Genomic DNA, 16,336 nt, shown 5'->3' on the forward strand with positions numbered 1-16,336 from the left:
CATGATTACTAACTTTTTCATTCCTGAATTGAACAACCATGATGACCAGGAGCTGTAGTTCCAACAAGACGGCGCAACATGTCACACAGCTCGTGTCACAATCGATTTATTGAAAGACTCGTTTGGTGATCGCCTAATCTCACGTTTTGGACCTGTGAATTGGCCTCCAAGATCTTGTGATTTAGCACCGCTAGACAACTTTCTGTGGGGCTAGGTAAAGTCATTGGTCTATGCGGATAAGCCACAAACCCTTGACCATTTGGAAGACAACATTCGCCGTGTTATTGCCGATATACGGCCACAAATGTTGGAAAATGTCATCGAAAATTGGACGTCCAGATTGAACTACATCCGAGCCAGCCGTGGCGGTCATATGCCAAAAATCATATTTAAAATGTAATGCCACAAGATTATCTTGCGGATAAATAAAATTCATGTCAATCGAATAATCCATCGTTGTTTTTTTGCAATTTAAAGTTCTATAGCTCTAAAAAAACACCCTTTATTAACAAAATCAACCTATCTCTGCGCACTGTTTCTTTACATTCATGTTGAATTATTGATCTCCCCATGTTTGCATAACTTCACAGATTTATAATTTCATTTATTTTTCCAAGTTCGACAGTAATTGAATAGTGGAACAAAGGGAGACGAACATATGTGTTAGAGAATGAGGTCAAGTAAAAAAAAATCAGTTAAAAAAGTTCCGATCGAGTTGAAATTTTGCGTGTATCTATTGAACAACAATTTGAAGTTTTGCGTGAAATTTCGTGTAGATAGTGGTACCAGAACCATAGAAAATTCAAGCCAGAATGTCGAAAAAAAAGAGAAAAGCACTGAAGTGAAGTTGGGAGCTTTTGATCGTTCGTCATCAACGCGCCTATTCCACCCTCGGAGACCACATATAACTTTATATATTTCTGTGGTCTCCAAGGGGGCAATTGGCGACTTCACGTCAGTGTTCCCTTCATTTTTGGGATAAGTCATATTATTCAAATCATGAAATAATTTCCATTTATATTGCAATTAACATTCATGAGTAGGTCAGCGCCTCAATTGAAACCCATGACTCCATTTATAATTAATGCAATTTTCCACTTGCAAATTACAATTGCATGTTCATATCGTACAAACCCCAGTCCTTATAAGTTATAACTGTTATCCAGCTATATTCAGATATCGTAAAAGAATAAATTAAAAGGTTGTTACATACATTCCTCAAATATTTCCAATAGGACAAGTTTCCACTTCAACACTTGCCGGTATTAGTTGTTTCGCTTGATTAGCTGCGTATTCTAAAAATAGCATTTGTTTCGGAAGATTTTTTTATTTATTTTTCGTATCTTAAGTGTCGATTAAATTCTCCACATCTTCGAGCAGTAGTCTCTTTGCAACATTTGGAGTGTATCCAATTGTTTATATTTAAATAAGTTTATTTCTTCGTTAAGCGAATCTATTTCTGTTACAGAAGACAGCACAATTTAAGTTCGTTCGAGGAGATTCAGAAATTGATTCAGGGGTCTTTTTTACTTCATATTTGATATTTGGAATCGAAGATTGATAGTTTTTTAAGCCACTAGTACATACATAAATGAACACGATTCGTTATTAGCTTATTATACATGCTAACTACCACAAAACTTCACAAAATGATTTTGAATGACCGTAAAGTGAAGTTGATCGAGATAGCAGGCATTGTGAAGATATCATCTGAACGTGTACATCATATCATTCACGAATGTTTATTTGTAGATGAGAAAGCTGTGTGCAAAATGGGTTCCGCGTGAGTTCACAATCGATCAAAAGTAACAACGTGTTAATGATTATGAGCAGTGTTTGAAGCTGTGCAATGAACCTGAATTTTTGAGTCGATATGTGACAATGGATGAAACATGGCTCCATCATTTCACTCCGGAGTCCAATCGACAGTCAGCTGAATGGACTGCACACGATGAAATGAATCCAAAGCGAGAAAAAACACAACATTCAGCTGGCAAGATTATGGCATCAGTATTCTGGGATGCGCAAGGTATTATATTCATTGGACCTCCAAAAGGACCAGATCATCAACAGCAAATATTATATAGCGTTATTAGATCGTTAAAAAACGGCCCCATTTTAAAAAAAACGGTGCTGTTTCATCAAGACGAAGGCGCTGTGTCACAAATCAATGAAAACAATGGCAAAATTGCATGAATTGGGCTTCTAATTGCTTCTGCATCCACCGTATTCGCCAGATCTGGCCCCCAGCGACTTTTTCCTGTTCTCACACCTCAAAAGAATGCTCGCTGGAAAGAAATTTAGCGCCAATGAAGAAGTAATCGCCGAAACTGAGGCATATTTTGAATCGAAAGACAAATCGTACTACAAAAATGGCATCGAAAAGTTGTAAGATCGCTATAATCGCTGTATTGTCCTCGAAGGCAACTATGTGGAATAATAAAATCGAATTTTGTCAAAAAATGTGTTTTGCTATGGTAGACCAGCGAATTTTCAATTGGCCTGTTAAACTATATTGCTAATATTTATTGTACATTCGAAGGAATAGAAATAGGTCACCAAACAATTTAAATTATTCACAGAATGGAAAATCGATCACTCCAATGAAAAATTCATCATTCCTTGAATTATCTGCGAATGAAAGAATTCATGTTTCCTTCATAATATAATGATAGTAATAATACTCACATTGCTTAGAACCAATGGTTTTCCTTATCGATTTAACATCTATGATCCTTATTTTCTCAATTCTACTAAGTATTCAGGGCTTAATGATAATTTTATTCCTTTGATGAATTACAGATCGAATTGATACCATTAACTCTCCAAAATTAAACATTAATATTACTTATTGTTTCAACTTGCTTCAACCTTTTCTTTTGGAGTTTTTGGAACATTTGCAAACCTCTGAATTTTCCTTGTAACTTATTCAACTTCAACATTTTTTCTTTCTTGTGTTCTTCCAAGGATCTTCTTTCTTCAAGCAGCATATCCATGTTTCGATCGTCTACTGAGGATTGTTTGATTTCGTCAACAAAATCATCAATTTCAGACCAAAATTTTTTTTTTCCTCTGTACATGTCATCTTCTATGCAATTCAGTTCATCTGTTAACCGAGTTATGCTTTTCTTGATAAGATCAACTTCGTTGTCGATGATTTCCTTTTCAATTCTCAAATTTGCATTTTCTTTTTGAAGAGAAAAATTCTCGTTGTTCAGTTTAGTGGACTCATTATGACATTGCTTTATTTTCCTCTTGATTTCACAAATTTCTTTGCTGAGTGAATAGAGCTCATCTTCTTTCTTCTTATTCTCTTTCTCGATACGTTGAGCTTCAAACAACTTCTTCAAAACTTCAAGTTTTGGGTCCATTTTGTATATAGTTTACCAGATAAGTGAATTATTTCGAACTGTCAATGAAATCTATAAAGGTTTAAGAATCTATATTCTATGGTCTGGAGCAAAGATTAGGGTCTGGAGAAGATGAAATAACCTGAAAAAAAAATGTGGCTAAGGAATAACGACCACAAATAAAATTAAAAAGCGTCAATTTCAATAATTTGCATTTTGAATTCAACGTTAAAATGATCTAGCAAACTAATGAAGTTTATGACCTTTGCAGGAAATCGCATGTAAACTAACTGTTCTGAATTCGAGAATTTATTATATTTTATGGTTTTCTCGAAAAGTTGAGATATTTCGTGAGATATAAAAATTCCATATGAAAATTTTCGGCCGAGTTCGAAATTCGGCTAATTAGATATCGTGGATTTCCATGAAGGAACTTTCAATTTTTCGTAACAAAATTTTTTTTCAAGGTCCAGGTTTTGGAAAATTTAAGCATAATTTTTCGACCAAAACATTTTCGGTTGAGATCGAAATTCGGCTAATTAGGGATCAGGAACTATGAAAACGCACACCGATTTTTCGTAGAACTCACAGTTTAAGAGACAACTGAACTCGAAATTTTGGAAAAATCAGTAAAAATTGAAATTCTTTAAAAAAATCGTTATATAGGGTGTTTTTTTTCGAGGTATATAACTTTAAGTTGGCATTACTGTTCAAGATGGCGACCGATTCAACAGCTGTCAAGTGATTTATTCTCAGTTTGGTTTGGCAATTCATCATGAATAGGCTCCTGCCTGAACAACGCTTGCAAATAGTGCAATTTCATTTAGAAAATAATGGTTTTGTGCGGAATACGTACCTATCGCGCACTACGTCCATGTTATCGTCAACAAAATCGTCCATCAGAGCAGTTGATTCGATTAATGATGGAACGTTTTCGCACCACGTTTACTCTTATTGATAACTCGCATCCCCAGAGGATGCGGTGCGTACAGAAGAAGCTATTGCTGCTGTAGAGCGTAGCATTGAGGAAGACCCGAATGAGTCTATCCGCCATCGGGCACAGGAATTGGATCTGTGTCCATCCACTTTATGGAAGATTTTGCGGAAGGATCTTGATTTGCGTGCTTACAAAATCCAACTCGTGCGAGAATTGAAGCCAAACGATCATCAAGTAAGGCGTCGAATGGGCCCAAAATGAGATTGCCGTTGTTCCCGATTTTCTTAAGCGAATTTTGTTTAGCGATGAAGCGCACTTTTTTCATTCCTGAATTGAACAACCATGATGTCCAGGAGCTGTGGTTCCAACAAGACAGCGCAACATGTCACAGCTCCTGCCACAATCGATTTATTGAAAGACACGTTTGGTGACCGCCAATTTCACGTTTTGGACCTGTGAATTGGCCTCCAAGATCTTGTGATTTAACACCGCTAGACTACTTTCTGTGGGGCTATGTAAAGTCATTGGCCTATGCGGATAAACCACAAACCCTTGACCATTTGGAAGACAACATTCGCCGTGTTATTGCCGATATACGGCCACAAATGTTGGAAAAAGTCATAGAAAATTGGACGTCCAGATTGGACTACATCCGAGCCAGCCGTGGCGGTCATATGCCAGAAATAATATTTAAAATGTAATGCCACAAGATTATCTTGCGGATGAATAAAATTCATGTCAATCGAATAATCCATCGTTGTTTTATTGCAATTTAAAGTTCTATAGCTCTAAAAAAAACACCCTTTATATCCTATTATTCCTCGAATACCTAATGTACTTATCGCCAACTGCTGCAAGCATTCTCGGGATCTACGTTATCGAAACTATAAATAAAGAGGTACAAAATCTCACATGAAGAAACTTTCAATTTTACGCAATTTTTCATTTTCGTGATCTTCGAATAAAGCTATTACTGCCACTGGCAACATAGCAAATGTTTTAGAACACAAACTTTAAAAGTTGAACAGATACAGTTGACACATCGGATTCGCCATCCGCGACGCTAAACTTAAAAAAAAAGTAACTTCAGTTAAATTCTGATAGGTAGCTAAAATCAAAGTTTCTATTTGGGGAATTTGACGTAAGATCTGCCCGCATATAGGTGCAACCGCCTCATCATCTCAATAATTCATGATTTCATGCAGATGATCCGTGGATTTGCGAAGGCTGCAAAGGTGGGAACATATCCTATGTCGTAATCGACGATCAGCGTCTGGTGACCATATAAGCTGCTCTCTCTCTCTGGCTGTAGGTCTTTAATGCCATTTAACCCAGATGTATCTGTTCCTACCATTCATGGCTCCTTTCGCCCACCAACCTACTCACCCACCTGTTCCTTGAATACCGATCTCTGATGAAAATAACTCGAATATTCATCGTAGATTGAGGTTAATTGTGGGAGAGTAACCCGAAAATTTCAATACAGGACGAGAAATTCGAATATCTAACCATTTTGAAATTCTATAGAAATTATTTTCTGTGCTCGTTCAGTAGTTGAATGAATTTCTGTTTTCATGTTCATAACTGATAATCATACATTTATATCGGAAGACCTATGAATTCGATCAATTAAGCTATCAAAAGAGTAAATAATGAGCCATAGTGTAAAATTTGCTGTGTTTTTTTTCTAATATTCGATCATCAAGCAGTAAATGCTGAGTTTTAATTTAATAAAAAAAAACTGGTTATAAAGGGTGTTTTTTTTAGAGCTATAGAACTTTAAATTGCAATAAAACAACGATGGATTATTCGATTGACATGAATTTTTATATCCGCAAGATAATCTTATGGCATTACATTTTAAATATGATTTCTGGCATATGACCGCCACGGCTGGCTCGGATGTACTCCTATCTGGACGTCCAATTTTCGATTACTTTTTCCAACATTTGTGGCCATATATCGGCAATAACACGGCGAATGTTGTCTTCCAAATGGTCAAGGGTTTGTGGCTTATCCGCATAGACCAATGACTTTACATAACCCCACAGAAAGTAGTCTAGCGGTGTTAAATCAGAAGATCTTGGAGGCCAATTCACAGGTCCAAAACGTGAAATTAGGCGATAACCAAACGTGTCTTTCAATAAATCGATTGTGGCACGAGCTGTGTGACATGTTGCGCCGTCTTGTTGGAACCACAGCTCTTGGACATCATGGTTGTTCAATTCAGGAATGAAAAAGTTAGTTATCATGGCTCTATACCAATCACCATTGACTGTAACGTTCTGGCCATCATCGTTTTTGAAGAAGTACGAACCAATGATTCCACCAGCCCATAAAGCTCAACAAACAGTCAGTTTTTCTGGTTGTAACGGTGTTTTGACATACACTTGAGGATTAGCTTCACTCCAAATGCGGCAGTTTTGTTTGTTGACGTAGCCATTCAACCAGAAGTGCGCTTCATCGCTAAACAAAATAAAATGGACGTAGTGCGCGATACGTATTCCGCACAGAACCATTATTTTCGAAATGAAATTGCACTATTTGCAAGCGTTGTTCAGGCGTGAGTCTATTCATGATGAATTGCCAAACCAAACTGAGAATAAATCACTTGACAGCTATTAAATCGGTCGCCATCTTGAACAGTAATGCCAACTTAAAGTTATATACCTCGAAAAAAAACACCCGTTACATCTATGATTCATAGTATTGTCCATCGCTGGTCACTATTTTCTCCCATCTTTTGGGAAGCGTACGAATCCCGCGTTGAAAAAACTGGTCATCTTGTGAAGCGATCGACGAATCGATCCAATTTTTCACTTCTTCATAAGACCGGAAGTGCTGGTCAGGCAAACCGTGTGCTATTAATCCAAACAAGTGATAGTCCGAGGGATCAACATCTGGAGAATACGGCGGGTAGGGTAGGATTTCCCATTTCAACGTTACCAAGTATGTTTTGATCACTTGATCACTTTCGAAACATAGGGTCGAACATTTTCATGTTGTAAAATCCCTTTTTAATGTCTTTCGTTGTATTGCGGCTGTTTGTCTTTAAATGGTCGGCTAAAACGCATTAATTGCGTTTGATAACGATCGCCTGTGATTGTTTCAGTCGGTTTTAACAACTCATAATACACTACGCCGAGCTGATCCCAGTAAATACTGAGCATGACTTTGGAATCGTGAATATTTGCTTTGGCCGTCGACTTGGAAGCATGGCCGGGATATCACCATGATTTTATATGCTTGGGATTATCGTATTGAACCCATTTTTCGTCTCCAGTCACAATGCGATGCAGAAATCCCTTCCGTCTTTGCCTTGCAAGCAGCTGTTCACAAGCAAACAAATGCCGTTGAACATCTTTCAGGTTCAACTCGTACGGCACCCGATTTTCTTGTTTCTGAATCATTCTCATGGCTTTCAGGCGTTTTGAAATGGCTTGTTGCGTCACTCCCAATGATCCTGCCAATTTTTGTTGCGTTTGACACGAGTCTTGATCAAGTATCACCGTTCTTGAAAAGTTGAAACCACTCTCAGCCCGTTCTTCCACTAATAACGGCCTCACCATAGGTATTTGAGAGCATTCGATGAGCCTCAGCCGCAGATTTCTTCACATTAAAGCAGAAAATTAAAACCTCCCGCTAATGACGAGAATTTGAATCGTAAGCTGACATGTTTAAGCTTAATAACTTTATGATGCAGACACAAATCGACTAATATTTCGATGGCGTTATATTTACAAATACCTGAGTTTATTGTATGACATCTACGATATATTAATTGCGACTACCACTTACCGCTACAGCCATTTATTGCAAAACGGCGGAAGCAAAGTTGTACACCTATTACAATATGTATGGTATGAAATAATCAACAGAGTTGGTGTTATTATTAATTGCCATAAATACTTTTTACATATTCTGAAAGGTCTCACAGAGGCCTAGAAGAGTCGGAATAGAAACGATAAAAACAAAACATAAAAAACATTTATTGGTAAACGTGTGAATTCGTAAACTCCGAAATTTCAAAACGGAACAAGAAATTCAAATATTGGAAGGAAAACCGCAAGATAAGTATGGTCAAGGTTTTTGTATGAGTAGGTACTATATACAGAAATTAAGATGCTGAAGTTAGGCTGCCAATTTTCCACAGTTTAACACTTCCTATATGTTTAAAAATATCTCGATTTATTTGGAGACGATATCAATGAAAACTTATACAATTTTTTTTTAGTTATTAGATGCTATCTTTTGAACAGCGAGTATATAGACATATATCTTTAAAAAAATTAAATTTCAAATGTCACGTTGCAGTATTTCAACATTTCTTTCCCGAAATCTGAATCTAATTTTCAAAAATTCATAACTTTCATCCCTAAATTTTTTTTCTTCTCATTCTTCTTCTTCTATTGTCATCACCTAATAAGTGATCATACAACCAATCTTATTTAATTTATTGATAATTCATTATGGGTCTCAATTGAATGTCTTAAGGATTATTTTGGCTTTTTAATATACAATTATGGTTCCTGCACTTAACAGCAATCAATATATTATTATATTCTAAGCTCCACCCCTCTTAAATTCAGCCTTTAAAATACATAGATCGGCTTTTCGAACTAGGAAGATCAATGGTGTACATCAATTAATTTTTTCACCACTTACATCTTTTCGTATTTTGTTTGCTTTGATCAATTTCACAATGACTAGAAATAATCAAGATAAGAATTGTGAAAGAGCTTGTCACACAAAAAAAATCCAGATAAACGAAGAATTCAGGTGTTCATTTTCTTTCTACATTTTCATTATGTCCTTCTCCATATATCCGATAAAAATCATGTTTACTCGAGTCGATAACTACCAGAAGAAATCGCTTGACCTAACATAACGGAATGTAGATTCTTAAGCATTTCTTTCTGTTATGGTATTGGAAACACAGTAAACTAAATAACTCAACTAACTGTGAAATACAAAATGTGGCAGCAATATATAAAGCTGAATCACATATTAATGTCACCGACAACTTCAACTCGATGTAAAATCTAGGAATTACCTACTACTGTTTTTCTTTCTGTTTTTGTTCTCAATTTTCGTATCTAAGAACAGGGGGACTTTCTAAAAGCTGCCAGTCTAGAAACTATAGAGAGAAATTCATAGCCCTCATGATAGATTGAAAGGGCCCCAAAAAGTTCCATGATATCTAATCCCACTACATTTTTACAGCAGAAAGTGCTTTTTATTCAACGAATGTATTTATAATGTATCAATCATACTTATTTGTCTTTTTCCCCCTTCACTTTCATTTATGATATATCCTCAGAGAAAAAAACTTAGATAGAGGGGGCACATGTCATTTTCAGTAACCAAATTTTGTCCCCAACATGAACTATCAAATTTGACATGAAGCGTGCGGAAATGAACACATATCAGTGATACGATATTTCACCCAATTCGCGAGTTTCTCCACAAAGAACGTACTTCTTATGTCCCATAGTGAATCAACGTTTCATATTAATTCAAAATATATTGAAATAAATACCTAAATATATCAGAAATTCAGAAAACAAACTTCAAGCGCGCCAAACGATGTGGAATAACCGATGACACTAGGAGAGCAAAAGTTGTCAAACCTTGGATTTCAGCGGGTAGATAGAGAAAATAATAAATATTCTGCTCATTATAAATTCGACAATTAGGAAAAATATCGGATTCCAAATATTCAAATTTGCATATTTGATCGGGAATCACTAAAATAAATATATTTCATTCAATATAATATACATTCATAACGATATAGTAAAATTGTGGATTTGCAAATATATCACAATCCGACAACGTAATCTAACCATGTTGGGGACATGTAAAAATTGCGTATACTCCCTCTATCTATGTTTATTACTCTATGGATATATCCTATTTTATATTTCTATACAGGGTGTTCCGGAATTGGAGGTACAAAGGAAAATGAGAAATCCTTGTATAATTAAAAAAAAAATTCTACAAAGATGAGCAAACGCTTTGTTTTCGAGATACAGTGTGTTTCTTTAGATGTATTTCTTTTTTGCTGATTATGCTAGTTTATCGAATCTTTATTAATTAATAATCAATAGATTGGGTACCAAAACTCATAATCATAACAGCTTACTAACTGGACAACATCCTGTATTTATGACTTAATATAAAAATAAAATCTTACTATGAAAGTGCTCCAACATGCCAAAAAAAAAACAAATACAAGAATATTTTGTGAAAACTTATAGTTACCATGAACTAATATCTCATTAGGGTTAGGTTCTTTAGTTTTTATTATTATTATTAATGTTCCCTAATAATAATAATTTGCGGTAAAGTTTCCAGTATACCAGTGCCGTGCATAAATAAAGAAACCATTGAACACCTTGAGACTAAATTCAGATCTGAAAATGCACAATGGGTATGCATAGCAACCTATGTAGGTGCGTTATCAATGTTGATAAAATATTTGTCGCAATGGAATTCACTTAATTGTTTCCGACCAATAAAAACAGTCGAGTTTGAGTTCATAAATAGAACAGTGATCGGGCGTGTTCATTATACCCTTAAGGCTTGATCTCGGGAATGATAATATCTTATTGGAGTTTTATTGGAATTTTTATGAAGATTCGAAACAATTTTTTTAACGAAACATGATTAGATTTTACATAGAATGCTTCAAATTTCCCAAAAAATCTTGAAGTTGTTTGAAAAAAACGCGTAGCTAGGAAAAAAGCAATATAAGTTTAGGTTTGTTCAGTAAACAATTTTCTCAAGGCATCCACATTCAAAATACAGGTCATGGTCAAATTTATTTCAATTTACTTATTGTTGTTATATATTAGAATAATTGTAAAGGGTGTCCGAAATTCGATGCCCACTGAAAGCATCTCAAGAACTATAAGACTTGGAGAAAAAATCTTCAAGGACTCGAGAACGAATAAAGATATCTATGATCTGCTCTCTTGTATCTTATTATTTCCAAAGAAAAGATCGGGGTTCCTAAAAGATTTTTTCTACATTCATGCAAAAAGCAAAACTTTATTGAACTATATTTAGTGGAAAAAGAAGTTCTTTATTGCACTAGTGCAATAAAGTTTTTATTGCACTCATCTGTCATTCTACTTCAACGTGCTGTCATCATGACAAACAAATATTTCAGCCTGAAGGAAATAACGATGTACAATCACCAAGTACTAGTACGTTTACAGCAGTAACAAATCAAGAAGTGGATTTAAAAAGTACTTCACTACGAAATATTCATATTGAAAATTGCACCAATTGTTCATTCACTTTCAACATCGAGGGTAAAAATAAAGTTTGAGTTAAATTGTTCGTAACGTAATAGTTCCTGTTTCAATGCAAATCGATATTAATAATAAAGTATTCAAGTTGCGCTTTTCATTTTCCTACACCTATTGCCGCACCTCAATAAATCATTTTTTGCTTTTTGCATGAACGTAGAAAAAATGTTGTATGCAACTCGTGCAAAAATTGTTTATTGCACTCGACGTGTTGTCCAACACATTCACTTGTTGCATAAATAACTATTTTTCTCTAAGTCTTATAGTTCTCAAGATGATCTCAGTGAGCATCGAATTTGGTTCATCCTGTAGATATTTTTGGTTTTAAATATCTACCAAATTTTTGAATCCAGTTCCTGGAATGTGCGTTGATTGAAAAACACTGACGTGAAGTACAGAGCTTTAGATCGCTCGTTCATTAAAGATCAAATTGTACTCTTGGAGACCACATATGCCTATATGAAGTTAGTTCTATGGTCTTCAAGGGCGCAATTGGCGCATATATGATGAATGGTGCGCCATTAAAATTGTTAATACTCAGAATATTCAGTTGTGTTCATTTTGCCGAATGATTGACAATTTTGTTTTTAACTGACATTATATGTATTGTGAAAGCTTGAGAAATGGAATGAAAAATTTAGTGAAATTAGCAATATTTTTCGGTACCAGAGAATTCGTGAGTAATACCTGAGATTACAGATGAATAAACAATGATCTAATATTTACCAAAGTCCTCGAAATATTTGTTCAATTTAATCAGTCGTCGAGTACGAAACTTCCTGTACAAATTTCTTGATTATTTCCGAAACGAAAAAATCTGGATTAATCATTTGAATATCTAAACATTCCTATCGTACGAGGAATATTTGATTGAGTAATATTTACATGAAAATACTACAATTATATGAAAGTTACACTTCCATATATTTTGAATCACTAAGCGATAGAAAAGAAGCATGCATAAAAGAGGAAAATTGATGATTTTCCTCCTCCTTTACAGGAAGAAAATCAACTCATTTTATTTTTTGTTCCTAAATTGGAGGTATAAAAGACAATAACGGATTTCTCGGATCATTTTGACAAAAAAAGTCCTATAATTATGAGCTGTAAACGCTGTATTTACAAGATACAGGGTATCTAGCTTTTTTTTTCGCATAGCACCTTCCCTTCACAAGAAATTCAACTTAAATTTGGCGTAGATATTCCAATTTAAAGTTTTCATCATGCTAATTTTGAAAACAACTCTACAGGGTTATATTTTTTCTGGAACAGTGTTGGTTCCTTTCTCCCAGAACTTTTTTTTGGTGGACCACTGGTAGTTTCGAAAAAAGTAAAAAGAAACTTTGGTCCAGTACTACAGTTTTTTCACCCTGGATTCACTTATATTCCTTAATAAATATTATAGAGATTTTGATTACACATTCAAACCAATTGCCGTTAGACAATAAGTATTTTTGATAATATTGTTAATTTAACTAATAAAGAATGTTACGCGTTACTTTATGAGCACACACAAAACTATTGTATTTTTGTCCACCCTGTACCAATTAGAACCAACATGTGATACATTTTTGGAATCAGCTCAGCGAGAGTAATCGGATAATTGATACAAAATGGGGATATTTTGAAATACGGTAAATAAAAATAAAAAATCGACGTGTTTCAGGATTATTTCTTAAAATGGTCTGTTTAGCTAAAAATGAATTTGTTCCATACTTTACGGACACAGTGTATAGTTGTTCGTACAACATCAGACCTACAGCTGATTATTCGAACGTTGAATTCTCCCATCCAAAAACAAATTTAAAAATTGCCTAGGAATGTGTTAAACTCTTCCTTTTTCGAACGATTCAACAGTTTATTATCGAAAATAATAAAGCTAAACGAAGCGGCCTGGGCATAATGCACCTTTGTGTAATTTTTTAGCACCTTTGTTAATCGAATCATTGTGCAGTAGGCCTTAACAAACCTATTGTTTCAATTTCCGTTCAACGTTTCTCTAAACAAGAACATGGCATGCTCAATAAATAAACTACTTTTCCGATGTATCTCAATCAATGAAGCATAAAATAACTTTTATTTTAGACTAACTGTAATGAAGAAAATTGTTTTCGTCTCCCATATCACTGGAACAAATATGATATATAGACCTTTTACTGCTCAGCAGGTGCATGATTAACCATAATTGATCTCAATACTCTCGGACAAATAAAAATATTGGAAAGATTGCTCGAATACCATTCTATTCAGTTATACTAAATGGCATAGAAATAAGAACAACTAGAAATGGTTGTAATATTTTGTAGACATATTTTTGCCCTAATATTAGTATCATCAATTATCAGCCAGCAAAAAATAATGTGGAGATTATGATAAAGAAGAAGAAAATACAATTATAAGAAAGAGTTTCAATGGAAGAGAAAGCCAATTAAGAATATGGATCGTTTATCTTCTGCTGAACGAGTGAAAATTGTTAAAAGTTAGTACAAAAATTCGAAGAGGCCGGATCAGTTAGTGATGTTTTAAGGCCTATACCTCATCTAGCTCAATCAAAAATAATGCTGCTTTAAGTGAAATTGTTGAAAAAGATCCAAATTTATCCTTTCCTCGGTGCGCACAACAATTGGGCCTCTCTTAAGGCACGCTATGGCGTATTTTTCTCAGGATTTTTGGTATTTCATCGGAAGTTCCTTTGAATGAAATAGTTTTTTTTTCAGATACTAGGCATCCTATGTATGTCTCTTGCCACTCCTGGGTACACTGGAACTGGATTTTTCCTGTTCGTTGTGGTAGCAGCATTCATCCTCACATTATTATGGATTTTTGTTTACTTCTTGGGAGTTAGAGAAGCATTCGAGTTTCCAATCAACTGGATTCTAACAGTGAGTTAAACGAATTATTCTTTCACTTCATTTCAAAAAAAAAAAAAAATTTAGATTCACATCGAAAATTATAAAACAACAATATATATTTCATTCTTGAGTCCATAATGTAACAAGCTTATTCTGCATAATCGAATGATGTTTCGGTAATCGAATCATAAATAATCGGATTTTTTTTTTCAGGAATTCTTGAACACAGGTGTTGTCAGCTTATTATATTTTTTGGCTTTCATCATTCAGTTGATAACTTGGTCTTCAAGATATCATTATAAAGGAGTCAACATTGCAGCAGGGGTGTGTATTCGATACTGAGTTCCCAGATTTGAATATAAAGAGTTTCCAATAAGAGGATTCATTTTGATATTAAAAAAAACAAGTATATTTTAAGAAGAATAATGGATGTTTATTTCATTGTGAAGAGGCATCTTTGCCATTAGCCAAATGGCCGCCAGGACTGCAAACTTTTCACCATTTTTGTAGAGAATTTTAACAATTTCCATGCGTTTTTGGAGCGTGTATCGTTCCATTCTCATTGATGACGTAGTTTTTACTTGTCAAATGTCAAAAGATGACAGCTGAAAAAGTGACAGCTGCCCAGATATCCGGCTAATCAAAATGAAACCTCCCATTGGTAAAAACCGTTATTATTCGTACAAGAATTGATTTAATCTCTTTTTCAGATATTTGGTATGATCAACACTGGTGTCTATGCATTTGCCACTTATCTTCTCCACTTAGAATGGAAAAACAGGAACTGAAAATAATTCAATATTGGAAGAAACTATTTTCTGTAAATAAGAATGAATCAACGACAGATATCATCTAAGTTCAGTCTTACAGAACTAATGAAAAACTTCACGACATTCAAAACTTACATCACCTAAACAAATCGTGTTCCACTCACCATTCAAAATATTTATTGAACTCATGAAATATGTAATTTCCAAGAATTTAACCTAGTCTTTCAATTAGTTTGTTATCATTGTTTCTTTCATGAATTTTCCAGATAATTTATTTGGAAATTAAAAATATAAGCGAGTACCACAAACGACCTGAATATATAAATCTTTTAGATTCAATATAAGTCTATTATGTAATTTTCAAGATAAGATATAGTTTTCGTTAATAATCGTTACTTACATAGGTATATTTATGCATAAATATTGATGTTCACGAATGTTAAATTATAAGACTTTTTATATTTTCAATATTATTTTTGTACATAACTAGTTTAAGGTGATTCTAACAGTATCGTCAATTTATCTATTTATAAATTATTATTGTTGTCGAAAATCATTTAATGTTACATGAATACAACTTTTGTAGAATTTCAATTTGGTGTATTTCATTTGGTAATTAAACAAATCATTGAACTGTTGTGTTTTCAATGTAGAAAAACTAGGCTAGCTAAATCCTTATTTTAATCGTTTATGATGTTCTACTGAAGGAGTAGATGAAGAAATGAGAGAATGATCAATTCTGAAGAATATTGTTATTTGCAATCATAAATCTGAAATATAACAAGAAAACGAAAATAGCAGAGAACAGCCAGAGTGTGAATTGAAATGTGTTTTGTGTTAAATATAAAGATGATCTTCATTGTTTAAAATGAACATTTTAAAATAGATCTGGGGCATTCTATAAAAATCACATCTGTATTATTTAATAGTTTCATTGGAAATAACATTTGGTTTTTCGAATGGTATTCTCATTTATCATGTGGAAACCATAAATTTTCTACACCAGATTTTAATGTTTCCTCACTTCTAGGGTAGACAATGTTGCCAAAGCTTTTTCGAGCCAATGAAATGAAAAATTACGAAATTCACTGATAGAAATTTAATTTAATTT

The 16,336-nt window shown here is 34.1% G+C and overlaps 2 protein-coding genes across 2 annotated transcripts in view; one reads left to right on the plus strand and one right to left on the minus strand.

Moving 5' to 3' along the window:
- The window catches only part of LOC123680074 (kelch-like protein 26), a 20,203-nt gene extending 17,402 nt beyond the window's left edge, over positions 1–2,801 (minus strand). The window contains exon 1 of the mRNA XM_045617747.1: positions 2,689–2,801. The gene's annotated coding sequence lies outside the window, so the exon portion shown is untranslated. The remainder of the gene's footprint in view (positions 1–2,688) is intronic.
- LOC123680075 (CKLF-like MARVEL transmembrane domain-containing protein 8) overlaps positions 1–15,332 on the plus strand; it is an 18,916-nt gene extending 3,584 nt beyond the window's left edge. The window contains exons 2-4 of the mRNA XM_045617748.1: positions 14,321–14,485; positions 14,669–14,779; positions 15,166–15,332. Coding sequence (XP_045473704.1) covers positions 14,321–14,485; positions 14,669–14,779; positions 15,166–15,243 — 354 coding nt within the window. The 3' untranslated portion in view covers positions 15,244–15,332. The remainder of the gene's footprint in view (positions 1–14,320; positions 14,486–14,668; positions 14,780–15,165) is intronic.
- Positions 15,333–16,336: the final 1,004 nt, after the last annotated feature.

This window comes from Harmonia axyridis, chromosome 5 (genome assembly GCF_914767665.1).
Source record: "Harmonia axyridis chromosome 5, icHarAxyr1.1, whole genome shotgun sequence".
NCBI classification, from domain to species: Eukaryota; Metazoa; Arthropoda; class Insecta; order Coleoptera; family Coccinellidae; genus Harmonia; species Harmonia axyridis.